Genomic DNA, 27,372 nt, shown 5'->3' with positions numbered 1-27,372 from the left:
AGAGGGACGAGCAGACTCTGGGCTGAGCGCACAGGCCAATGCAGAGCTCTTCCACCAGCTTAAGATCATGACCTGAGCCAAAATCAAGAGCCACCCAGGCTCCGCTTTCTCCTTTTAGTTACATGGATGTATTCTGTGATTTTTTTTTTCTTTTACCAACTTCTAAACTTTTTACATATGAGCATATAGTAAACTTTCATTTGTAGACAGTTTTGAGCTTACAGGGAACATTTTTGGAGAATACTAGTAGGTACTGTAGTTGTAGAGGTGTAAGACATATTACTGGGTATGTAAAATAAGTTCATGCTTCTGATACTGTGCATAATAAAAGTTAAAGTATTGATCAACTCACCTAGTCAGAATTTTTCTAACTAAATGAACATTATTATATTTTGAAAACAACCCAATTAAAAAAAATCTATTGGATCATTGGAGAAAGAGAATTACTAGTTTACATTTTGAGACCGTGGAGGTACCACATTACCCAACATTGCTTTTCCTTTTGGGGATTTTTCTTTAGGAGTATTCTATTTTACTTTGATTTGATTTGGTTTGATTTGTCAGAGAGAGAGAACACTAGCACAAGCAGAGGGAACAGCAGGCAGAGGGAGAAGCAGGCTCCCCGCTGAACAAGGAGCCCGATGTGGGACCCTGGGATCATCACCTGAGCCAGAGGCAGACGCTTAACCGAATGAGTGACCCAGGCATCCCTTCCTTTGGAATTATTAGGAGCATACCCTAGGGTGCCTCATTTTATATGATTTTTAAAGATATTTTTTCTAGTTCTTCATCTCTCATGAGGCCAATTTAGGCTAGTGTACGAATGCTCTGTATTAGTCCAGGGATACTTCTACTGAGTTTAGCACAGTCTTGCTTGGTCCTAAAAGATCTTAGTTGTACCTTAAAAGGAACAGAATGCAAATACAGCCCAGAGAATGTAAGTGAGATATGTTTTAAATTTACATCAGATAATTACCATTCAACTTAAAAACATAATCCATTGCCTGAAAAGTTTCCTTGCAATTTGGAAAAGTGGTGTTTAAATTTTTCCTTAGGTTGTGTAATCAGAGTATCTTTGTCAAGAGGCACCCTCTGGGCTTTGGGTTTTGAGTTGTGTAATTGGGTCAGTCTTGGGGGACTGAAGCTAGGAGCAATTGTCTCAATTAGAATGTTTGGAGACTAAGTGTTGTCATGGCGACTGATATACTGTCATCAACAGTATATGAAGCTTATGTTCTATCGCTGCTAACTTTGAAAAAGTGAAAAGCTTACTGTACAACTACTACATTGGCATGAGAAATATTTTTAGATTGTAAGATTTTTTAAAACGTCATAACATATGGGGTGCCTGGGTGGCTCAGTGGATTAAGCCTCTGCCTTCGGCTCAGGTCATGATCTCAGGGTCCTGGGATTGAGCCCCACATCGGGCTCTCTGCTCAGCAGGGATCCTGCTTCCCCCCCCCCCTGCCTACTTGTGATCTCTCTCTCTGTGTCAAATAAATAAATACAATCTTTTTTAAAAAGTCCTAACATATAGTGTGTTATTAGTGTCAGGGGTAGAATTTAGTGATTCATCAGTTGCATATAACACCCTGTGCTTAATTCCATTAAGGGCCCTTCTTAATGCCCATTCCCCAATTACCTCATCCCGTCTCCCTCCTCCCCCCCAGTAGCCCTCTGTTCATTCACTATTGTCAAGAGTCTCTTATGGTTTACCTCTCTCTCCATTTTTACCTTACTTTATTTTTCCTTCCCTTCCCCTGTGTTCATCTGTTTTGTTTCTTAAGTTCCACATATAAGTGAAACCATTTGGTATTTGTCTTTCTCTGACTTAGTTCATTTAGCATAGAGGGTATTACTCTAGTTCCATCCATTTTTAAATTACTTGGAAAGAAATGCTTTTATCCTTTTTATCTGTATGCTGCCTCTCATGGCTAGGCAAATTATTCAATATATAGGTACTCAAACACCAAGGAAGACTCAAAATTATAAAAATTATCCCTGCTCTTAAAGAGCTGACTGCTTTTATTGAGTTAAAACAGGAAATATTTAAGTGCAAACAAGGAAAATATGAGTGGTACAGAAAAGTAGTTTTCATTTTCCAGTTATTCATACCATTACTTCTCCTAGGTAATAGCAATGAGGATTAGTCCTCTAAACAATGATGGCATAAGTATGAAAATTGTGAATTTGAGTATGGGCAACACATCATGTATCCATTACATTTGTCTCATATTTGATAGAAATAAAACTGAACAAAAGCTTTATACCAGAGATTCAAGTAACTGCATTTTATTTGGTGTCTGTTTCATGACTTTGGATAAAGCAGTCCATTCATACATTTCAGGTTCTTGGCTATAAAATGCGACCGTGCCCAAGATTTCTCTACTGTTTTACAGGGTGAAGCACTGTCCTGACAAAAGGGGGTTAGACAGTAATAATCACCTGTGAAGATAGAACTCAGACCAGAGATTGGACAGGACACAACTGGTCTTATTATAAAAGCAGATCATAATTCTTGGTGTTGTTCCTCAGTGGAAGGCATGGCTTTGTGAGGAACTGATATCCACATTAGTCAAAAGATTCAGACAGTGGTTCGATGGCCACTTATTAGAAAGAAGTATCTGCTCTGAGTAGGGGGCTAAATGCTGTTTTTAGCCTTTTAAATCTGTAAAGTACATATTCTAGGTATCCATTGCTGCCTACCAAACCAAACTTCTCTAAAACTCAGTGGCTTAGACTAATGGCAAGTATTTATTTTGTTCACAACTTGGCAATTTGGGTAGGGTATAGCAAGGTTGGCTCTCTGCCATATCAGATGCAGCAGTTCGACTGGGGGCCCAAGGATCTCCTTTCAATATGGCTTAATGGCAGTGCTGGCTGGCAAGTCGATCCTGGAGTTTGGCTAGGCTGAGGGCCAGTGGCCTCTTCATGCAGTCTAAGCTTCTGCACAGCATGATGGCTGGGTTCCAAGGGCAGGTGTCCTCTAAGAGAGACCAGGAGAAGCTGCATGGCTTTTCAAACTAGCCTCTTAAGTGATGTACCTTACTTTGCCACATTCTCTTGGTTGAGGTAGTCACAAATGCCCACCCATTTGTGGCCCTCCTCCATGGGAGGAGGATCAAAGAATTTGTCTACAGGTTTTTAAATCTTTTACATAAAGTTGTTGTTACTTGGTTACTTTCTTTTTTAAAGGTGGTAAGTAGCTCTTTGTTTATTCATTTTATGAACAGCTTTATCACTAATCATCAGGGAAGTGCAGATTAAAACCACAGTGAGGGGTGCCTGGGTGGCTCAGTGCATTAAGCCTCAGGAGTCTTGATTTCAGGCTCAGGTCATGATCTCAGTGTCATGAGATAGAGCCCCATGTTGGGCTTGGCACTCAGCAGGGAGTCTGCTTGAGATTCTCTCCCTCTCACTTTGCTCCTCCCCCTGCTTGAGAGCGTGGTCTTTCTTTCTCAAATAAATAAATAAATCGTTAAAAAAAATACAATGAAATATCACCTCACACCTGCCAGAATGGCTAAAATAAAAAACTCAAGAAACAAGTGTTGGCGAGGATGTGGAGCATAAGGCATCCTCTTGCACCGTTGCTGTTGGTGGAAACGTGCACTGGGGTGGAATACAAGGTGGAAGCTCCTCAAAAAATAAAAAGTGGAACTACCCCACTATCCGTAATCACACTACTGGGTAGTTGCCCAAAAAATGCGAAACACTAATTTGCACCCCCGTGTTTATTGCAGCATCATTCACAATAGCCAAATTATGGAAGCAGCCCAAGTGTCCCATCAATAGATGAATGGATAAAGAAGATGTGGTGTCCATGTAATGGAATAATACTCAGCCACAGAAAAAATGAAATCTTGCCATTTGCAAAAACATGGATGGAGCTAGAGAGTATAATGCTAAACGAAATAAGCCAGTCAAAGAAAGACAAATAGCATATGATTTCACTTATGTAGAGTTTAAGAAACAAATGAACAAAGGAAAAAAAAGACAAACCAGAAAACAGACTTGTAACTGTAAAGAACAAACTGGTGGTTACCAGAGGGGAGGTTGGGTGGGCGGGCATGGGTAAAACAGGTAAAGGGGATCAAGAATATACTTACCTTGGTGAGCACTGGCTAACGTATGGAACTGCTGAATCACTATATTGTACACCTGAAACATAACATTGTATGTTAACTACACTGGAATGAAAATTTGAAAACCAGAAAAATGTATCTTGGTGTCCTAAAAAGGACTAGAAATAAATGTCTAAATTATCTAAAGTTTTGGTAAGAAGCACACCTTATTTTTATAATCAGATATACTTGCAGTGTATGTAAATAGAAATATTAATAAAAATGTGATCTCTGGGGGAAAATATGTGATTAATGAATGGATACCTATAAAAGACTAATACAGATTTCTGCTTGACTCTTATTTTATTATAATACTATTCGAATTTGTATAAGCATGAAGCCAGGCATAAATCCCATATGTTTACACCATCCTAAAGTGATTAAATAAAAAGAAAAATTGAGGCACATGGAAGTATGAAACTAATAAAATTGAACAGTTTTAATATAAAAAATAGCTTTATTGACATACATCTACCATACAGTTTACTCACTTAAAGTATATAGTTCAGTAGTTTTAGTAAGTTCACAGGGTTATGATACCATCACTAAAATTTTAGAACATTTTCATTCCCCACAAAAGAAACCCATACCTATTAGTAGTTCTTCCCACTTCCCTCTCCACCCCCCCCCCCACCAGCCTTGGGAAACCACAATTTTACTTTCTATCTCTGCAGATTTGCCTATTTTACACATTTCATATAAATGGAATCACACAGTATTTGGCCTTTTGTTAACTGGCTTTTTTCACTTAGCATGTCTTTGAGAGTCATGCATATTGTAACAATCATCAGTGCAGTATTCCTTTTTATTAGTGAATACTATTCCACAGAATAGATATTTACTTATAAATTTTACTTGTCCAATTTATTTATCCATTCATCAATTGATGGACATTTGGGTTGTTTTCACTTTTTGGCCATTACAAATAATGCTGCTATGAATATTTGTGTACAATTTTTTATGTGGACATAATATTTCTCTTGGGAATATACCTAGGCATGGTATTCCTGAGTCATATAGTAATTCTATGTTTAACTTTTTGAATATCTGCTGAACTTTTTTAAAGTGTCTGCACCATTTTATATTTCTACCAAGAGTGTGCAGAGGGTTCAAATTTCTTCACTTACATAAAGTTTTGGTAAAGGGGAAAAGCACAGAGAGTGAAAAGTATATGGGACTGGGGTTTTAATTTGTATTCTATTCACCAGTATACCTTATTGGGGAAGGCCTTTAGCTTTTCCAGCCCTCAATTTCTTAACATCCACTCCAGTTCTCGAATTCTTTGAGCGTCTCTGCGCAGGGAGGGTAAGCATGGCTAGATGCATTCAGGCAAATCAGGGTGAAGAAAGGGAATGTGATAGGGTGTAAAATTAGGTTAAGATTAGGTTAGATGGTATGGAAAATCCTTTTCAAACCTAAAATTTCATAATTCTATTTTGTGGTTATGAATTTAGCAACACAGTGAACTAATATACAGTGTTTCACCTTCTTTGTCCTCAGTGTACGTAAGATCAAGGTACTGGTATTTATTATTATTTCTTTTTTTTAGAAGATTTTATTTATTTATTTAACAGAGATCACAAGTAGGCAGAGAGGTAGGCAGAGAGAGGGGGAAGCAGGCTCCCCGCTGAGCAGAGAGTCTGATGTGGGGCTCGATCCCAGGACCCTGAGATCATGACCTGAGCCGAAGGCAGAGGCTCAACCCACTGAGCCACCCAGGTGCCCCTATTGTTATTTCTATAATTTCATGGCACTGCCACTTTCATTTATGAAATAACCTTTCAGCTATGTAACTGTGTAGTCCTAAAACTGATTTAACGATGTTGAAAAATTTTTAAAAGATTTTATTTATTTATTTGACAGAGAGATCACAAGTAGGCAGAGAGGCAGGCAGAGAGAGAGGGGGAAGCAGGCTCCCTGCTGAGCAGAGAGCCCAATGCAGGGCTTGATCCCAGGACCCCAAGATCATGACCTGAGCCAAAAGCAGAGGCTTAACCCACTGAGCCACCCAGGTGCCCCACAATGTTGAAATTTTAAGTAATTTTATTTTAAAAGCAGTATAACTTACATACAGTGAAATTTACCCTTTTAAAATATACAGTTATGAAAATCAAAACCTCAGTGAGATACCACTTCATACCAGTCAGAATGGTTAAAATTAACAAGTCAGGAAATGCCAGATGCTGGCGAGGATGTGGAGAAAGGGAAACCCTCCTACACTGTTGGTGGGAATGCAAGCTGGTACAACCATTCTGGAAAACGCTCATGAAAAGCATCGAGGTTCCTCAAAAAGTTGAAAATAGAGCTACCCTATGACCCAGCAATCGCACTACTGGGTATTTACCCTAAAGATACAAATGTAGTGATCCGAAGGGGCACGTGCACCCGAATGTTTATAACAGCAATGTCCACAATAGCTAAACTATGGAAAGAACCTAGATGTCCATCAGCAGATGAATGGATAAAGAAGAGGTGGTATATATACACAATGGAATACTATGCAGCCATCAAAAGAAATGAAATCTTGCCATTTGCAATGATGTGGATGGAACTAGAGGGTATTATGCTTAGCGAAATAAATCAATCAGAGAAAGACAATTATCATATGATCTCCCTGATATGAAGAAGTTGAGAGGCAACATTGGGGGTTTGGGGGGGGTAGGAAAAGAGTAAATGAAACAAGATGGGATTGGGAGGGAGACAAACCATAAGAGACTCTTAATCTCACAAAACAAACTGAGGGTTGCCGGGGGGAAGGGGGTAGGGTGAGGGTGGTTGGGTTATGGACACTGGGGAAGGTGTGTGCTATGGTGAGTGCTGTGAAGTGTGTAAACCTGGCGATTCACAGACCTGTACCCCTGGGGCTAATAGTATAGTATATATTAATTTTTAAAAATTTTAATTAAAAAAATAAAGTGTCAAATAAAGGACTTTTTCCACTGGAAAAAAAAAATAAAGTGTACAGCTATGAGTTTTGGCAAATGAAAGTAGTTGAGTAACTGATCACCACAATGGAGATATAGAACAGTTCCGTCATACCTCCAAATTTCCTTGTGTTCCTTTTATAGTCAACTTTGCCCCCAGCTTCTGATCAGTTTTTTTATTTATCCCATCATGTTTCATTTTTTCCTTCCCTACCCCCATGACCCCTGCTCTGCCTCTTAAATTCCCTCATACCAGAGAAATCATATGATAGCTGTCTTTCTTTGATTGAGTTATTCTGATCAGTTTTTTATCCTTACAGTTTTGTCTTTTTTCAAAAAGTTTTATTTATTTAAGTAATCTCTACCATCCCACGTGGGACTCAAACTCTTGACCTGGTGATCAAGAGTTATACCCTCTACCAACTAAACCTGCCGGGCATCCTTATCCCTATAGTTCTGTCTTTTGAGAATGTCATATAAGTGGGATCATGTAGTGTGTAACCTTTTGAGTCTGCCTCCTTTCACTTAGCATGATAATTTTAAAATTCAGCCATGTTGTTGCATGTATCAGGAGTTCCCTTTTACTGTTGAGTAGTATTGCATTATATGGGTATACCATGTTTGTTTATCCATTCACCAGTTGAGGAACATTGGGGTTGTTTTCAGTCTGGGTAATGATGAATTAAGCTACCATAAACATTTGCACGCAGTTTTTGAGTGAACATAATTTTTCACTTCATTTGGGTGAATACCTAGGAGTGGGATTACTGACTCACATGGACATTTTATATTGAACTTTATAAGAAACTGCCAAACTATTTTCCAAAGTGGCTATGCCAGTTTGCATTCTTACAAGCAACATACGAGATGCTATGGTGGCAGTTGCTATGCCACCAGCACTTGGTATGGTCAAGGTTTTTGTTTTTGTTTTTGTTTTAATTTTAGGCATTCTAATAGGCATGTAGTGGTATTCCATTGTCGTTTAACTTGCATATCGCTGATGACTAATGATGTTGAGGATTTTTCCATGTACTTATTTGCCATCCATATATTTACTTTGGTGAAGTGCTTATTAAAATCTTTTGCCCCTTTTTTACTAGTTTGTTTTCTTAAATGTTAAATGACATTTTTAATGGCTTTTTTTTAAATATATCCTGGATACAAATCCTTTGTCATATGTGTGTTTTGCAGATTTTTACCCCAATTAATGGTTTGTCTTCTCTTTAACAGTGTCTTTTGAAGAATAAAAATTTTCTTTTTTTAAAAATGATTTTATTTATTTATTTTACAGAGAGACACAGCAAGAGAGGGAACACAAGCAGGGAGAGTGGGAGAGGGAGAAGCAGGCTTCCTGCTGAGCAGGGAGCCCAATGTGGGGCTCGATCCCAGGATCCTGGGATCATGACCTGAGCTGAAGGCAGATGCTTAATGACTGAGGCACCCGGGCACCCCCCAAAATTTTCTATTTTGATAAAACTCCAGTTTTCAATTTTTTCTTTTGTGGATTGTGTTTTTGGTTTCACATCTAGAAAATCTTTGCCTAACCAAGATTACAACAATTTTCTCCTCTGCTTTCTTCTAGAAGTTGTAGAGTTTTGGTTTTACAGTTGGGTTCTGTGATCCATTTTGAGTTAATTGCTATATATGGTGCAAAATATGAGAGATTCTTTTTCTTTTTTTACATACAGATTTCCAGTTGTTCCAATAACATTTGTTGAAAAGACTATCCTTTCTGTATTGAATTGCCTTTGCACCTTTGCCAATGTAACATAAGTCTATTTTTGAACTCTCTACTCTGTTCCATTGATTTAAGTGCCAGTAAACATTGGTTTCTGTTTGAATATGGTTAAATGTGAAGAAGCAACCGAGAAAATATACTTAGGAGCCAGACTGCCTAGGTCTGAGACTGAGCTCAAGCACTTACTAACTGTGTAACTTAGGGCAAGTCATTTAGCCTCTGAATAGCTAAATTTTCTCATCTGTAAAACAGAAATAATAGTACACAACTCTTACGGGGATTTTTATGAGTATTTTTAAAGAGATGTTCTTTATTTATTTGAGAGAGAGAGAGCGTCTGTGTGCTGGGAGGATGGAGCGGCAAAGGGGGAAGGAGCGGGCGGAGCCCATTGCCCTGGATCTCGCCACCTTGAGATCATGACCTGAGCTGAAATCAGGAGTCAGGTGCTCAATCAACTAAAACCCATCATGTCCCGGGGTTTTTGTGATACTGAGTGAATGATTATAAAGCAGTGAGAATGGTATCTCATACCTATAACAGTGCTTCTTACACTCCAGATCTTTATGTTGGACTTCTTTGCAGACAGGCTTTCCACTGAAATTGACAAATTCATCATTTCATCTCAGATTATCATTATGGAAGTTTACCCGTGGAGATGAATTTTAATGGAAAATTCGGATTGCTACTCAGTAAAACAATAAGATGTTTACTTTCATTTTCTGTTAGGAAAATACTGCTTAACTTAGTTTATTAGCTGTCTCAGGTGAATTGCAGCTGTTGAAGTGTTTTCTTTGATTCTGAAAGTGTATCTACTGTCTTTTATGGATTATAGTAAGAAATACAGCCTAAACTAAGCTCACTTCATAAGTGGCTCTCGTGAAAAGGTAGCTTGGAATATGACCTTTCCATGTTTGTGATTTGGGGCATTTTACTTGAGAACTAGTAACTCTTGCAAAATGACTATGGTACTAAGCTTCAGATTATTTATTATTACTTTTTGTTTTGAAGAACTTTCAGGATTTGTTGAGAAAGTACAGCAACATAAATCCTAAATTTCTCCTTTGTAGACCGCATTGACAGTCCAAATAATTTTATACTTTAGAACTCTTTTGCTTAGAGGATCTTTAACTATAGCATGAATTTCTCCCCATAACTAGAAGAACTGAGGTGTCCAGATAAAGTACTTAGAAGAATAGTAAAATTACATTTAACTTGTCATCATTGGCAGTTGTTAAAGCCTGAGTATTTGTGTCCCTCCAAAATTCCCATGTTGGAGCCCTAACTCTCTGTGTGGCTGTGTTTGGAGATGGGGCCTCCAAGGAAGTAATTACGGTTAAAGGAGATCATAGGTTGGGGTCCTTATCTGATAGGATTAGTGTCCTTATGAGAGGTGACAGCAGAGAGCTTGCCCTGCACTCACCAGGGAAGGCCATGTGAGGAGGATATAAGGGAGAAGGCAGCTGTTTGCTGTCTGCCAGCCAGAGAGAGAGGTCTCACAGGAAACCAACTGTGATGGCACCTTAATCTTTGACTTCGCAGCCTCCAGACTGAGAGACATAAATTTCTGTTGTTTAAGCCATCTGGTCTGTTATTTTGTTGTGGCAACCATTCTTAGTCTGTCTCAGGCTGCCATAACAAAATAGCATAGACTAGGTGGCTTAAACAGCAGACATTTATTTATTAGATGGTTCTAGAGACTTGAGAAGTCCAAGATCAAGGTACTAGCAGATGGAGCATCTGGTGTCAAAGGTAAATACTGCTGGACATTAGTTAAAGCATTGAAAAGAGATTTTATTCAGTAACTGCTGACAGTAGGGGACAGAGCTGAGCTGCGTTCCAGTTTGTGGAGAGGTGATTTCAGCAATTTTATCAGGAAAATGAGGGAGCAGGGAGACTCAGAGTAGTGAAAATTACAAAGTTGGTCAGTGTAAATGTGATTACACCAGCTGTGTTTGTTCACTCACAGTTATCAAAGTTAGAATTCTATCCTCCCACAGAGACTGGTAGACAGAGGCCCTGTCCTTCCTGGTAGTTATATTTCAAAGGAATGACTCTCAGGTCCTTGGAAAAGATATTTCTGTGTTTTAAGATTTACATATTCACAACTGTGGAGCCCTTTTTAATCAATGCTCTAAGAAAGGAAGGTCAGGGGCCTATTATCTGGTATTAGCTAGAACACATAGTAAATTTCCCTGGCAGGAAAATTTTACCCCCCAGGGGTAGGGGGGTAGAGTCCTTCTAGAGACATGGCTTGTGCTGCTAGAAGCCATGCTGGAGTTTGGTCAAGTCTCTTACAGCAGGGATTTGGACAGAATTGTAATGTGCCCAGAGTTCTGCAGTTCTCACTGGTGAGGGCCTGCTCTCTGGCTCATATTCTGCTGCATTCAACGGCCTTTCCTCTATTGTGTGCGCAGGGAGGGAGGGAGATGAGAAAGAGGGAGGAAGAGAGGGAGGTCTTTTCTTCTAAGAGCACTAATCTCATCATGAGGCCCTGCCCTTGTGACTTCTTTTAAACCTGAGCGGACTAACTCCCCAGTACCCCAGTACCATCACTTCCTGGGCTAGGGCTTCAGCGTTTGAATTTGGAGAAGCTATAGGTATTCCGTACATAACACTTAAGGTGCCGACTCAGGTAGCAGCTCAGTGATTTCGAAGGTAAAAGTGGCTATTATTTCAGCATTTGCAACAAGTCTTAACTGCAACTTCTGATAGAGTACTAATTGTATTATAAACAACCTAGTTGAAATTTCTCAAATGCTATACATCTTATGTATCATTTCCATGCAAAACAAATTCACTAAATTCCTTTAAGTAACAGGTATTAACTGTTTTTTTTTTTTAATTTTACTTATTTGAAAGAGCACACATGGGGGTGGCGGCAGAGAGAATGAGAAAAGCAGAGCAGACTCCTCACTGAGCCAGGAGCCTGATCTGCGGATCCCAGGACCCCAAGATCAAGACCTGAGCCAAAGGCAGATGCTTAACCAGCTCAGCCACCCAGGCGCCCCTACTGTTTCATTATTTTTTTTAAATTTTTATCCAAACACTGGTTTGTTCCCTACTTAACTCTCAGATAAATGTGCTTGCAAATGTTTGAACTTGTTATCCATATCTCAAGCAAAGATGATTTGGCCAGAATCTTGAACCCTAAATTAATTCCCCAGGAGAATACACACAAAGTTTTACATCAGAGTTTTAAGGAGTGTCTGGTACAGTAAGATAAACCATAAGCTGAACCTTGAAGATTCTACTTGCCCAGTGGGTTTGAGGCTTTGGTAGAGACAGGCCAACTCCTGGGCCCCTTTTGCCTACACCTAATCCTGGTGCTCTTGATCTTCTCAGCCCCACTGTGGGGGGTGGACTGGTGCCAAGGTGACAGGCTGAAGAAGACCAGACAATGTTCTTACGCTCCATAAGGCCTAAAGCAGAACTCTCGGATGTTCCCTTTTCTCCACTTTAAGGCCTGGATTAGATCCAGATCCCATTAGCCTGCTCCATGCCCACATTCCCATTCCCTTCACTGGCTCTTCCAAGTGGAAGGCAGCTGCAGCTTGCTTTTACCACAGGTATGGGAGAGAAGAGAATGTAAAAAGGAGAACCCCAGCCCTGATATTAAGAGTGCCTCCACCTCCTTCTGTGTAATTATCTTTCTACTTAGAAGTTGGCCAACTCGATCAGTGACCTGACTGAATGTCCCTGAGAATATCATGTTGTTCTTGATCATTATCAGGGTCTCTCTTCTGGAGAATGGGCAGTGGAGAAGTGTGTGATGACCAAACCTAGTTAACTCTTCACGTTTGTTTATTAAAGAGACACGTGGGGACCACCTACCTTAGATTACACACGCTGAGGTAATCAAGATTAAGTAGTTAAAATGGATTCACTATTGGTGTGTGGAGTGCCTCTGGCTGCCAGGCACTGTTCTGGGTTCGGGGGAAATGGGTGGGTAAAACAGATAATCCTTTTCTTCATGGAGCTTACATCCATAATGGAGGATTGGTAGAATAAAGACGATAAATATGATGCATCCATAGTGCATTAAAAGGAAGCTAAGTGCTTTGGAGAAAAATAAAGAAGGGTAAAGAGGTAGTATTGGAGGAGGTGTTTCAGTTTTAAATAGATTGGTTACAGGAAGGGACGGACACTGGTATTTAATGTAATATAGGTACTCTGAAAAGGGAGAGCAGGCTTCTGATTGAGGAAACTGGAAAGCTTCACAGAAGTTTGACAGGTGGACAAGAACTAGGAGAAGGAAGGCCATCTGGGCAAAGGGGAATTGGAGGACATAGGTCACAGCAAGTGCTTCCAGTTTACTGAAGAACAAATTCCCATAGGAGATCAATAGGACTTAGGAGTAAAATGTAAGCTGTTATCACATAATAGTGACTTACACTGAAAGATTTTCTAATACTGAACCATTTGCACTCAACTTGGTTGTGGTGCTTTCTCTTTTTATAGGATTGATTTAATTTGCAGGGTTTTTTTTTTTCTTTCCCCTATCTATAGATGTGGGTGAAATGAACCTAAAATCTTCTTTCGTTATGTCTTTGTTTTTCTTACTAGGGTCTAGCCAGACAGGCTAATAGCATGAGTTAGGACTGTTCCTTCTTCTTCTATTGCCTTTATGGGTTTGCATGAACCTGGGATAAATAAAATTGGAATCTGCTTATAAAACCATCTGGGCCTGGTGTTTTCTTTGTGGGAACACTTAGCCCACTGGTTGTATTTCTTTAGTAGTAATAGCATTTTATTTAAGCATTTAACTTCCTCTGGAGTGAGTTGTGTTTTTTTTTTTTTAAGTTATTTTTTTAAGAGATTTGTTCATTTCATAGACAAAATCTCTTAAAACTTGTTGGTATATGGTTACTGATACTATTCTCCTTTAACCTCTATTTATGGTAATATCCCCCTTTTTATTCATACTGTTCGTGTTTTGTTCTTCTTTCCCTGGTCATTCTTGCCAGAAGTTTGCCTCTTTTTTGCCCCCCAAAGCATATTTTTAGCTTTGCTGATGTTTTGTTTTATATATTTAATACTTAAGTTACTCATTTCTACTATTTATCTTTTTTCTCCTACTTTCTGCAGGTTTATTGTTTATTGTCTAATTTCTTAAGATGGACATTTAACTGATTTTGAGTGTTTTTACTATAGCTATTTAAGGTTAGAGATTTCCTTCAAAGCACTGTCTTTGCTGCATCCCAAATGTGGTGCCTTAACATTTAATTCAAGTATTTTTAGATTTGATTATGATTTCTTCTTTAACCCATGAGTTATTTAGCAGTGTGTTTTTAAAATGTTCAAGTAGGCAAGAATTTTTAAAAGTGTCCTTTGTTATTAACTTTTAACCTAATTACATGTTAGTCTCATATCATGGTCTGTATGTTACCTATTATTTAAAATTTGTTTAGGCCTTAGGATCTACTATATGATTTTTTAAAAAGCTTTAGGGTGTCCTTAAGAAAATTGTGAGTGCACTCTACTTCCTGGATGCAGAACTTAAGCTTGTTCTCATTGTGTGGTTCAGTGCTTCTGTATTTTGTTAATTTTTTTGGTCTACTTGACCAATTAGTAGTTGGGAGAAGCAGCATTAGAAGATACTGCTTAGATTTTAATCCGCCAGTTACAAGGGTTTGGAGAAGTCCAGAGCAACTGTCAGAGTTAGTCCCCCCTGTTTTTTCCCACCTCTTCACCAGCACAAGGTTTCTGTCCTGCCCTAAATTTACTCAAAGGAAGTCTGGACCAGAGATCTGAGTCCCAGCAGTTGTGGGAGAAGCACAGTTGTCTCAAGATTTAGGGTGGGGGAGAAGCAAGAGCAGAAATCCCAGAGGTTCCTTTTTTGTTTTATCCTCCCACACGCCCCCACAGGGACTTCTCATAGTTTCCCCTTTTCTTGGTGTTTTCCTTACATGGTCCCTTTGGGGTTGAGCTTAGGCAATAGAGAACCAGCAACTATGCTGATTGGGTTTCTTTTTAGAGACCAAACTGGAATACTGTACTTTTTTTTTTTAAGGTATGTTCATTTATTTGAGGGGATGGTCAGAGGGAGAAAATCTTCAAGCAGACTCCACACGTGCGGAGCCTGACACGGTGCACAATCTCACAACCCATGAGATCACGACCTGAGCCGAAACCAAGGGTTGCCCAACTGACTGAGGCACCCAGGCGCCCCAGTACCTTTATATACATGCATCACTGTAAAATCCTAGAAACAATTGCTTGAATAATACTTTCCACATTAAACCTGTGCTGCCCCCTGTATTTTTCACTTTTTCTGAGGTATGGCGCTCTAACATCCAATCATATAAATCAGAGTAGTGTTTTTTCAAACCCTTCAGGGCATAATAGAAAATTTTGTGTGTGCTGGGGGGCTTGCCACAAAATCAGGGTAAATGTTATTCGTGAAGCTTTCATTTCTTTGGTGTGTGTACATGTGCAAAAATACTCACCAGTAGTGGTACTGGGCTGTGTTGAAGAATCTGCTAATGCACGTTATAGTCCAAAACAGTCGGAAAACACTGACGAGAGAACTAAGAATCATTTTGGACCCACCCTTCTGCCAACAGCTGTTGAATTACCGAATTGATGGATTCTACTTCCTCAGTATTTCTCAAATTTATCCCATCTTACTCTTCTAGCCACTGCTGACAGCAAGAGTCTCAGATCCATGCCCACCTCCTTATTCTTACAGAGTAAACTTCCTGAAATGTAAATTTCTCTTATTTAAAACCCTCCTGTGGTACCCTATTGCCCACGGATAACTTCCAGGCTTTGTAATATGGCCCCTGCCTATCTCTCTAGCTTCATCTGCTCCCATTCTAGTATCACTGGTAAACACCAAACCAAGTTTGGTTTTCCTCATGTTCTCTGAAGAGTTTTATTTTGTTAATTCTTTCACTTTTGCCTGGTGTGGAAAAAGAGGATCTTTTACTCCTACCTGTTTTATGTGGTGAACTCCAGCTGGTTCATTCTCACTTTGTTAGTAAATTCTTACACCCTACCTCCTCCACCCCAGGTTTCCTTCCTCTTTGTTTCCAGAATATTCTAGGCATCTTGCATTATACAGCCGAGTTGTTTTTAAATCATCTGTTTAGGTTAGTGTTTACTTTTTTATGGGAAAAGCTGGTCATACTCACGTTAGTGCCTGAGAGATTATCTGGCTCATATTGGGTGTTCAGATGTTGGTTGAATGACTGAAGATCTGGAAAGTTCAATTGCCTTTCCAAGATCATGTTGCTCATAGGTGACAGAATTAAGACTGGGAAACAAAGTGCCTCTTTTATCGCTTCATGCTACAGACCAGTACTCCTTCTAGTACATTATGTAAAACTGGTTAAGTACAACATTTATTGTACATTACTGAATAAGCCACTTTAAGTTAGTGATGGTTGGGATGCATAAATTATCCTTTGTGAGTAATCAAAAATTTACCTACTATATGGGAGTCTGTTTCTGGCACACAAATAGTTTTATATGAAATATAGTATTTGCAAAGAGGTAGAACAGTGCAAGTAGACTAATTTGGAAAAATTAAAACGGCCTTTCTGTGACTCTTAGAGGTCAGTTAGAATTTTAAAATATATAATGTGACAAATTACAGGCATAGTGTTTAAAAGGTTATGTGTGCTTTAGTTTAGAATATCTAAGGTTGGGAATGGTGGCATTTGAAGAATTGCCTTGTAGGAAAAGCTTAATAAATATTCAAATCAAATTTGCAGATGGGAGTTATGCCATATAGTAATTCTTGTGCCTTCAGGTTCTTCCATTTTCTGTAGCATATTGCAGAAATCAGTCGGGGCTTAGAAACCAAGACCCACACATCCGTTTATTGAAGGATAAAGAAATATATTTCAATCTGGGTGTATTTCCAATTTCAGAAGGTTTAAAATTTTTCACTCGTAGAATTTAAGAAGCAACACAAATGAACAAAGGAAAAAGGCAGTCAGAAGACTGGACACTTAAATATAGAGAACAAACTGGAGGTAGGTAGGGGGATGGGTGAAATAGGTGACGGGGATTAAGGAGGGCACTTGTGATGAGCACCAGGTGATGTATGGAATTACTAAATCCCTACACTGTACACCTGAAACTAATATAAAACTGTAATGTTAATTATACTTGAATTAAGAAATTTTAAAAAGTGAAACATCAGAAAAAGGGTCCGAGCTGAAATATTCCTTAATATCATCCAAAATGTTGTGTGCGTGAGAATGTCCCCAACTGTTTCAAAAATGTGTTTCTATAGTTGGTGTGTTGAAACAGGATCCACACAATGTCCACACATTGTTTGGTTGATACGTCCTTGAGCCTTTCTTTATCACAGTTTCCTCTCCCTTTCCCTGCCCGCATTCTTCTTAACTACTGGAAGAAATAATTTGTGCTTTTCATTTTCTTACTATGTTGCAAAGTCGGTGAGAGTAGGAACTTATTATTTTAGCACCAAGAATTGGGCCTGGTACCCAGTAGACACTTGACTAATAGTTGTTGAATGATGTTAGTAATACTCAAGGCCTGTGTTTTGTCCCTGCAGGTTGATCCAAAAGACTACATGTTCAGTGGCCTGAAGGATGAAACAGTAGGTCGCCTACCTGGCCAAGTGGCAGGACAACAGTTTCTCATTCAAGACTGTGAGAACTGTAACATCTATATCTTTGATCACTCTGCTACGATTACTATCGATGACTGTACTAATTGTGTGATTTTTCTGGGACCTGTGAAAGGCAGTGTGTTTTTTCGGAATTGCAGAGATTGCAAGTGTACGCTAGCCTGCCAACAGTTTCGTGTGCGGGATTGTAGAAAGCTGGAAGTCTTTCTGTGCTGTGCCACTCAACCCATCATTGAGTCTTCCACAAACATCAAGTTTGGCTGCTTCCAATGGTACTACCCCGAGTTAGCGTTCCAGTTCAAGGATGCGGGGCTGAGTATCTTCAATAATACCTGGAGCAACATTCATGACTTTACACCCGTGTCAGGAGAGCTCAACTGGAGCCTTCTTCCTGAGGATGCTGTAGTTCAAGACCATGTTCCTCTGCCTACTACCGAAGAGCTCAAAGCTGTCCGCGTTTCCACAGAAGCCAATAGAAGTATCGTTCCGGTATCTCGGGGTCAGAGGCAGAAGAGCAGTGATGAGTCATGCTTAGTGGTATTATTTGCTGGTGATTACACTATCGCAAATGCCAGAAAACTAATTGATGAGGTAAGGAGAGAGAGAAGAGAGACAGACACACACACAGATAGGAACACATCATTGTCTGGAGAACTTCTGTTCTTTTCACAATTGGCAATTGGCTATTCACAATTCACAATTGGCTATTAGGAATATAGGCAATCCTCAAGTTCTAGTCCCTTGCCCCCTGCAGATATATCTGTAAGCTAATTGTTTGGCCCTCAAAAGATTTTCCCACAGAAACTTCAAAAAATATAAGTCAGTAAGCGTTTATTAAGCACTTACTATGTGAAGAGTTACTTCTGTTGCCATATTTCATCGACTGTAGGATGCACATTTGTTTTGCACATTTTTGCTCATCCGAAATGTGTCTTAAAAGTGATGGCAACTTAAAGCTGATGACCTAGGGTATATGCTGGAGATGGAGATACATGGGCAAAATTCTCTGCCCTCAGAGAACTTCCATTCTTTCTAATGAGTGATTTCCAAGGAAGCTTACAAAAGTAGTATTGCACAGTAAAGCATGAGCTTATTTAGTTGGGAATACTTATTTGGAGTTTTAATTGGTTGGAGGGCAGTGGGAAAGACATTTAGGAGTGCAGCTTTCGGCCACTGGGGCAACTGTGAGATCCCCCTCCGCAGTATTTCCCTTTGCTCTGTTGCTACGTGAAGGGGAGATTGGTGCGTAAGAATGAGGTGGGAGCTGGAATAGCAGAGGTGGTGGACTCAGGAGCAGGGACTCGGTGAGTTTGGGACTAGAGAAGAGTTCTTCTAGCAGAAGCAGCTTCCACTGGAAAAATAACTGGGGACATAGAGATGAGGCATTCCAGAAGCACCAGTTCCTATGTTGGCGGGCACTCCAGTGGGGAGGCGGTGGTGGGATGTATTGGTCACCCATTAATCAGATGTTCTTCAGAAGGAGTAGCCTGTGGACTCTGAGGAACAAAATGGGGGTTTTAGAGGGGAGTGGGGGGGATGGGTAACCCCAGTGGTGGGTATTAAGGAGGGCAAGGATTGCATGGAGCACTGGGTGTGGTGCATAAACAATGAATCTTGGAACACTGCATCAAAAAACTATGGTGGCTAACATAACACAATAAAAAAAAAAAGAAAAAAAGAAAGTCAGGCTTCCAGAAATGAAAAAGTGAATGGAAAACTCCTCACATCTCCTTTTGAATGGATTTTTTAAAAAATTGTAACTGTTCTGCCAAAGGAAGATTATAGGGGGAGAAAAAACTAAAAATGATCTCCTCTCTGTAGCTATATATCCTACAATGTCGAAAACCCATGTCTGAAATCTACAAAGTATATCTGAAGTCTAGTTTTCAAAACAACAGAAGCCAAAGTATAATTTGAAGACTGTGGTATTTTTGTTGTTGTTGTTCATGCTAATCTGCTGAACACATTGGTAAGATATAGAAAAAGCACTTCTGGCCTTTGAGCTATCTAATCACATGTTAATCCAACATCTGAAAGGTCAGCATTTTCATTTTACATCATGGTGACTTAGAAAAAAATCTATGTACAGTATTCAGGTGATATAATTATTCAGGTTAAACTCCTTTTTGGTAGGAATTGAGAAGTGGACATAAAGAGTATATAACATGTTTAAATGTTTTAAAAAGGCATCAAAATGAGCACTCTTTCTTTGTGGGTCATCACATGTTCTTAACCTTTTAATTTTTGGTGTCTGATGCGTGAAATGGCAGCGTTGTGTGCACTTAAAAGCAACATGAGCAGGAAGAATGATGGTCTTTAGACGTCCTTCCGGATTACAAGACATTGTATAACAAAAATGTAATGACAGCAATAGTAATAGCTAACACTTACGTAGTGTTAACTGTGTACCAGGCATTCTTATAAGGGATTTAAATGAAGTAACTCAATTTAGAAGAACCTATGCAGTAGGTGCATTTATTCCCCTTTTTACAGAGGAAAATGAGCCACGGAGAGAGTAAGCAATTTGCGAAAGGTCACTCAGCGTAAACAGCAGAGCCATGATTTAAATCCAGGCAGTCTGGCTTTAAACCACAGTCTGAGCCCTTAAGCATGATGCTAATCTGCCTCAATGGGAAAGGAAGGTTGATGAGGGCCTGGGGGAGCAGGAATGACAGAGAACAAAAAGAAGAAAATGCAAGTGCACATGAAGAGGGTATCAAAACATGCTAAAAGATCACTCTCTTACACACATATTAAAGGAGAGCTTACCTGTGTTTTCAAAAAAATGAAGCTCACGTTCCCAGGAAAAGATGCATAGGAGCTATTTAATACTGAAGTGGGAAAAAAAAAAGAAAGAAAACCCCACCCAAAACTCAAGTCTTTCTCATATCACAACCTGAATACCTTAAGACAGCTTCGACTGGAACTGTGATTGCTGACTCTGGTTTTGTTAAACCCTAGGAGTATCATAGAATTTTGTTTCCCATTGTTTTTATAAACTAAATGTATCATAATAGTTTTTAGGTAGGAAGTCTGGAAAAGCTGGATAAAGCAGAAAACACAGTCCAAAGGGAATCAAGAGAAGTTACTGGGCCTCAGTTTTCTCTCCTGAAAATCAGATTTCTTGCTTCCTCTTAGCTACATCACAGATATGCACAGGATAAATTAGAGTAAAAGTAGTTTGAATTGGTCGGAAGTAACATATTGCATAATTTAAGTTGGGTAGTTACCGCTATTTTCAAGTCTTTAGAAGTAGAAGAATTTCCATGAAAAAGGAGTCTCCAGATAGCTGCAGTGAGATATCAAAATCGATCAAGTTTTATAATTCAGTATTTGTTTTTAGGTAACCGTATTCTGAATTAATCACCTTTTGTCAGTTTATGTGTCTAACTATAAAATCAGAGGTAGTGAGCCATCTAGAAAATTAGAAACAGGTAAAGGATTATTTCTGATATTTTAAGTAACTTCATAGTCATCACCTGGCAGTGGATGTCCATGCAATTTTTTGCTACCTTTGTACGTATGTTTCTTTTTTCTGAGGCAGCACTGAGGCCTCTGAGAAAGGATTTGAGTTTGAATCCAATTTGAAGGAATGGTATGGGATAACGTAGCTGATTGGACGAAATACTATCAGCCATTAAAAATAATTTTATAGTGGAATAGCTGGGAAATATTCACAGTCAAGTAAGTGAAATTTTTAGAATATTATATAAGTATCCAAATTTTTTTTTTACGAGATCTAAGTCTGGAAAGATATATATACTAAAATGTTAGCAGTTGTGGTTATTCTTAGGAGTTGGATTAAGAGCAGGATTTTCTTTTCTTTTTGTGGTTATATGGATTTTACAATGAACATTTGTTATTTCTGTAGTGGGGGAAAAAGACAACTGGGAGGGTAAAAGGACATATAACCAAATGGCAGTGGCACCTTTGAGTGGTAGCACCTTGGTTCATATTTGTTTCTGTTTTTTCATTTTTCAGGTGCTCTGTGTTGAGCCTATATGTTTGTTACTTTTATTCATTTATTTTGTATTGTGTTATGTTAGTCACTATACAGTCCATCATTAGTTTTTGATGTCTTGTTCCCTGATGCATTGTTTGCATGGAACACCCCGCACTCCATGCAATCCGTGCCCTCCTTAATACCAATCACCCGGCTCACCCATTCCCCACCCCCTCCCCCCTCCCCTCTAAAACCCTCAGTTTGTTTCCCAGAGTCCATAGTCTGTCATGGTTATACGTAAAAATCCAATAGGTGTGCTAAAAAAAAAATCAAGTGGTTGAATACTTCGCATTTTTAAAAATGACTTTCATCATTATTTTAAAAATTAATGTATACTTATCATACAGAATTGTAGAAATAAAGAATAGAAGTGTTTAAAAATCCTCCATAACAAAAAAAAAATCCTCCATAACATAGTATATCTTGAAAAGTCTTTTTAGGAATACTCTTTCATTTATTTTGTCTATTATCAGATTAACTGGGTTCCAGTCACAGTTCTGTTACTTGATAGTTGTCTGACCTTGACTGAGTTTCTTTACCACTCTGTGCCTTCATTTTCTCACCTGTAAAATGAGGGTAATAATAGTAACTACCTCATGAGAGGGTTAAATGTGCTATCCACGTTAAGTGCATAAAACTGCGTGGCGCACAGCAGGGCTTCATAAATATGGACTATGACTATTGGGCTATACTATATATATTTGTATCATGCTTTTCAAAATTATTATGTAAGCTTTTCCCCATTGTATTATTTGTTATGTTTAATGAACTGTGCTATTTCATCACGTGATAAATGTCCCCTAGTTTACCTCCTTAACCATTCTCTTCTCGTTGGACAAACAAACTAGGCAGTGCACACTAATTCTTACCCAGAACCACCCTTCTGGAAAAATCTTGTGTATGTGAAAACTTGTCAGAGCAAAAGCCTTGAATTAGAGGGATGATTCAAACAAAAATCAGCATGCTGCGTCTCATTGTATACAGAAAAATACTAGAAAAAAAATACTGTTTTAATCTCAGAAGTTCATTTTAAACTCTAAATGAAATTTTATTTTCCACAGATGGTCGGTAAAGGCTTTTTCCTAGTTCAGACAAAGGAAGTATCAATGAAAGCCGAGGATGCTCAAAGGGTTTTTGGGGAAAAAGCACCTGACTTCCTTCCTCTTCTGAACAAAGGTACATTCTGGATGATTGGTGTACTTGTGTGTTTATCCTCTTGACATGTGATTCGATCTGCTCTTGCCTTTAACATTTCTCTTACCTTGCTTTCTCTTTCTTGCTTGTTTTATGTTTTTTTCCTGTTACTATTCAAAAATGTCAAAATTTCATATCATTCAAAAATTCCTACATAACTAGGCATTAGGTTTTCTTTCCTATTTTGTCATCTTAATACTTAAAAGTCACACTCGATTATTATGTATTTTTGTTATTTTAATTATTATTTTATTGTTGTTATATTATTATACTATAATGAGTGTTCCATTCTCCCTGCCCAGAGAGAGTTACAAAGCACTTCATAAGGATTCTTTCTGCCTTCAGTGGGTTTTGACCATACTGGAAAGGAAATAAGAAATATAAATAAAATGGTATACTATTTTATGTATTGAATGTGATTGATTAACTTCTCACACATAATTAGAATTGTTTTCCCCAGTGGGCAAATGCCACCAACAAATTTGAGATACTGGAAATACATCTGCAAAAAGAGGAACTGGAATTCATGTGCCCTCTGGAAGGGTTACATCTGTCTGTATGTGTTTGAAGGTCTACTGATTCTAGAGGATAAAGTTCTGGTTATGTCAGAGCAGGGACATTGTTTGCTCAAGGTTCACCAGGCTTTTCTTTACTGGCCTGAACAAATACATAGAGTAATACACAATGCTGATTGAGTATACCCTAAAAAGGTGGCACCTCTGCATTTACACGCTTTTTATGTGTGAATTATAATCACTGTAAAACCTATATGAAAGTGGTGGAGGAGGGGCACCTGGGTGGCTCAGTCAGTTAAGCATCAGACTCTTGATTTTGGCTCAGGTCATGATCCCAGGGTTGTGAGATCGAGCCCCATGTCCAGCTCTGTGCTCACTGGGGAGCCTGCCTGAAATTCTCTCCCTGTCCCTCTACTCCCCTATGCTTTCTCTCTCTAAAATAAGTAAATATGTCTTAAGAAAAAAAGAGAAAACATTGGAGGCTTGTTGGGATCATTTTAATAACTAATGCTGGGTATGACTCAGCCTTCATACAGTATTTCATATACCTTTGTGATTATTGCAGCAGTATGAAGGACTTGCTCTAACCCAGTGAGTGAATCTCCTCTAGAATATATACTGGAAATTTTGACCTGGCTCCTTTGTTTAAATTGAAGTATAATTAACATACAGTGTTATAATTAGTTTCAGGTATACAATGTTATGATTCAACAATTCCAAACATTTCTCAGGGATCATCAAGATAAATGTACTCTTAGTCCCTTTCATCTATTTCAACCCTCTCCCCACCCACCTCCTCTCTGGCAACCACCAGTTTTCTGTATTTAAGAGTCTGACTTTTTTGTCTTTTTTTTCCTTTGTTTTGTTTCCTAAATGCCACATATTGAGTGATATCAGATAGTAGTTGTCTCTCTCTGACTGACTTATTTCACTTAGTATTATACCGTCTAGTGTCATCCATGTTGCAGATGTTAAAATTTCATTCTTTTTTATGGTTGAGTAATATTCCATTGTGTGTGTATACACACACACACACACACACACACACACACACACACACCTTCTTTATCCATTCATCTGTAGCTGGACATGGCTTGCCTCCAAAACTTGAGTTTTATAAATAATGCTGCAGTACACTTAGTGGTGTATATATATATCTTTTTAAGTTAGTGATTTCACTCCAGTATTTGTCTTTCTCTGACTTGTTTCACTTAGCATTATACGCTTTAGCACCATACATGTTGTTGCAAATGGTAAGATTTCATTCTTTTCTATGGCTGAATAATACTCCATTTTACACACACACACACACACACACACACACCCCACATCTTATTTATCCATTCATCTATTGATGGACACTTGGGCTGATTCCATAATATGCCTGTTGTAAATAATGCTGCTATAAACATAGATATGCAAGTATCCCTTTGAATTAGTGTTTCTGTATTTTTCAGGTAAATATCCAGTACTGCAATTTCTGGTTGTAGGGTAGTTGTACTTTTAACTTTCTGAGGACCATCTATATGGTCTTCCACAGTGGCTGTACCAGTTTGCTTTCCCACCAACAGTGCGTGAGGGTTCGTTCCTTTTTCTTGTTTTTGATTTTAGCCATTCTGACTGGTGTGAGGTGATATCTCATTGTGGTTTTAATTTGCATTTCCCTGATGATGAGTGATATTGAATATCTTTTCGTCTGTCTGTTGGCCACCTGTATGTCTTCTTTGGGAAAATGTCTCTTCAGGTCCTCTGCCATTTTTATTTATTTATTTTTTATTTATTTTTTTAAAAGATTTTATTTATTTATTTGGCAGAGAGGGATCACAGTAGACAGAGAGGCAGGCAGAGAGAGAGAGAGAGAGAGAGAGAGGGAAGCAGGCTCCCTGCTGAGCATCCTCTGCCATTTTTAATTGGATTATTTGGTTTTTTGCTGCTGAGTTGCATAAGAGCTTTATATATTTTGGATATTAACCCCTTATCAGATATTCATTTGCAAATTTCTTCTCCAATTCAGAGGTTGCCTTTTTACTTTGTTGCTATTGTTTTTCTTGGCCAAGGAAACATGCCTAGAAAAATGTTTCTGTGGCCAATGTCAAGGAAATTACAGCATATATCTTCTACTACTTTTATGGCTTCAGGTCTCACCTTTAGACCTTCCATCCATTTTGAATTTATTTTTGTGTGTGGTGTAAAACAGTGGTCCAGTTTTATTCTTTCGAAGGTAGCTGACCAGTTTTCCCAACACCCGTTGTTGAAGAGACTGTCTTTTCCCCATTGTATATTCTTGCTTCCTCTGTCACAGATTAGTGGACTTTGTTAGTGTGAGTTCATTTCTGGAATCTATTCTGTTTTATTGCTCTATGTGTCTGTTTTGGGGCCAGTACCATACCGTTTTGGTTAGCTGCAGCTTTGTAAGGTATCTTGAAATCTGAGATTGAGATACCTCCAGCTTTATTCTTCTTCTTCAAGATTGCTTTGGCTACTCAAGGTCTTTTGTGGTTTCATACAAATTTTAAGGTTATTTGTTCTAGTTCTGTGAAAAATGTTGTTAGTATTTTGATAGGGACTACACGAAATCTGTAGATTGCTTTGAGTAGTATGAACATTTTAACAATCCAGGAGCATGGCATATCTTTCCATTTGTTTGTTTCATCTTCAGTTTCTTTCATCGGTATTTTAGTTTCCAGAGTACAGATGTCCTGGCTCCTTTGATACAGCTGTTTTGACATGGAGCCTTCTGATGGATCCTTGAAAACAAGCCTTTAGGGGCGCCTGGGTGGCTCAGTGGGGTAAGCTGCTGCCTTCGGCTCAGGTCATGATCTCAGGGTCCTGGGATCGAGTCCCGCATCAGGCTCTCTGCTCAGCAGGGAGCCTCCTTCCTCCTCTCTCTCTCTGCCTGCCTCTCTGCCTACTTGTGATCTCTGTCTGTCAAATAAATAAATAAAATCTTTAAAAAACAAAACAAAAACCAAGCCTTTAAACTCTCAACAGGTTTCAGAAATTGAATCCAGTAAAATTAGGATGTAATGGACATCCTAATGTGTGTGATTAGGGAAATAGGTATATGTGTAGGTGTGAATTAATGATTTATGGGCTCATGCAATGTTAGTGGAGTGATTTCATAGAAATGCTCCAACGCCAAATATAATACCTTTGTTTAAGTAACACAACATTCCACATGGAGGAAGTAAAAGTAGAACTAAAAAAAAAAGTAGGGGCGCCTGGATGGCTCAGACGGTTAAGTGTCTGCTTTCGGCTCAGGTCATGGTCCCAGGGATGGAGCCCCGCATTGGGCTCTTTGCTCAGCAGGGAGCCTGCTTCTCCCTCTCCCTCTGCCTGTTGCTCTGCCTATTTGGGTTCTCTCGCTCTCTTTGTCAAATAAATAAATAACATTTAAAAAATTTTTTAAAAATAGAACTAAAACCAATGGGCAGATGTTACAGGAATTTCAGCAAATAAACATCATATAATTAATTTTTAAAACCAGAGATATCCATAGGAAGTACTCAAAAACTAAGGAGGTCATACCAAAAGGTCACAAGGAGCAGGCTTAAATCCTATCCCTTGGCCAAATTTGGGATAATTTAGGCATCACAGAGAATAATGAAGATAATTGATTTAACAACAGAAATCCATGCATCGATAGTGATAATAAAAAAGGGGGGAGGAGGAAATAAAGGAAAGATCTTTTGCTCTTTACAGAATACTGTGAGCTAATAAATGTAGAAGGAATGATAGACTTTGGAAAAACCCAAATTTGTGATTTCCAAATCCAATCCAATCCACAGTAATCATTAATTCAGGTAAAGATTATGAGTGGATGCTAAAACTACTGGGGTAAAAGTTGCTAAGAAATAGGATATTTGTACATTCTCTTTCAAGGGGGAAATGTACCTTTGCAGCAGAGATTTGGTGATCATTCTCCTCAAACATAGCATCACTGAAGGCAGGACAGCCTGACATTATGTTCCTCCTGATGCACTGTGGTAAGAAATACACAACATCACCTGTGAAGAATTCTTCCCCAAAATACTTAATTTGAATCTAATCAAGCTAAGACTTCACTTCTAGTTTATCAGAAAGAAAGGAAATTTAGGGACATGTTGAACACACTATGAAGAAATGATGACTCAGATCCAAAAAGAAGACATTCGACAAGACAACTGGCTAGGACTCTTTAGACAGTGTCCTGGAAAACAGACAAAAATGACAGGAGACTATTGTGGATTAAAAGAAGCATAACAACTAGGCACAATGAATGAACCTTTATTG

At 38.7% G+C, this 27,372-nt stretch overlaps 1 protein-coding gene across 1 annotated transcript in view; it reads left to right on the top strand.

Moving 5' to 3' along the window:
* Positions 1 to 27,372, top strand: part of RP2 (RP2 activator of ARL3 GTPase) — a 51,051-nt gene that overhangs the window by 1,898 nt on the left and 21,781 nt on the right. Inside the window, exons 2-3 of the mRNA XM_059385461.1 lie at positions 17,314 to 17,979; positions 22,453 to 22,567. Of these exons, the coding sequence (XP_059241444.1) occupies positions 17,314 to 17,979; positions 22,453 to 22,567 (781 nt within the window). The remainder of the gene's footprint in view (positions 1 to 17,313; positions 17,980 to 22,452; positions 22,568 to 27,372) is intronic.

The sequence above is a fragment of the Mustela nigripes genome, chromosome X (genome assembly GCF_022355385.1).
Source record: "Mustela nigripes isolate SB6536 chromosome X, MUSNIG.SB6536, whole genome shotgun sequence".
Taxonomy (NCBI): Eukaryota; Metazoa; Chordata; class Mammalia; order Carnivora; family Mustelidae; genus Mustela; species Mustela nigripes.
Note: the sequence above shows the minus strand (reverse complement) of the source record. Positions and strands in the feature narration are given on the sequence as shown.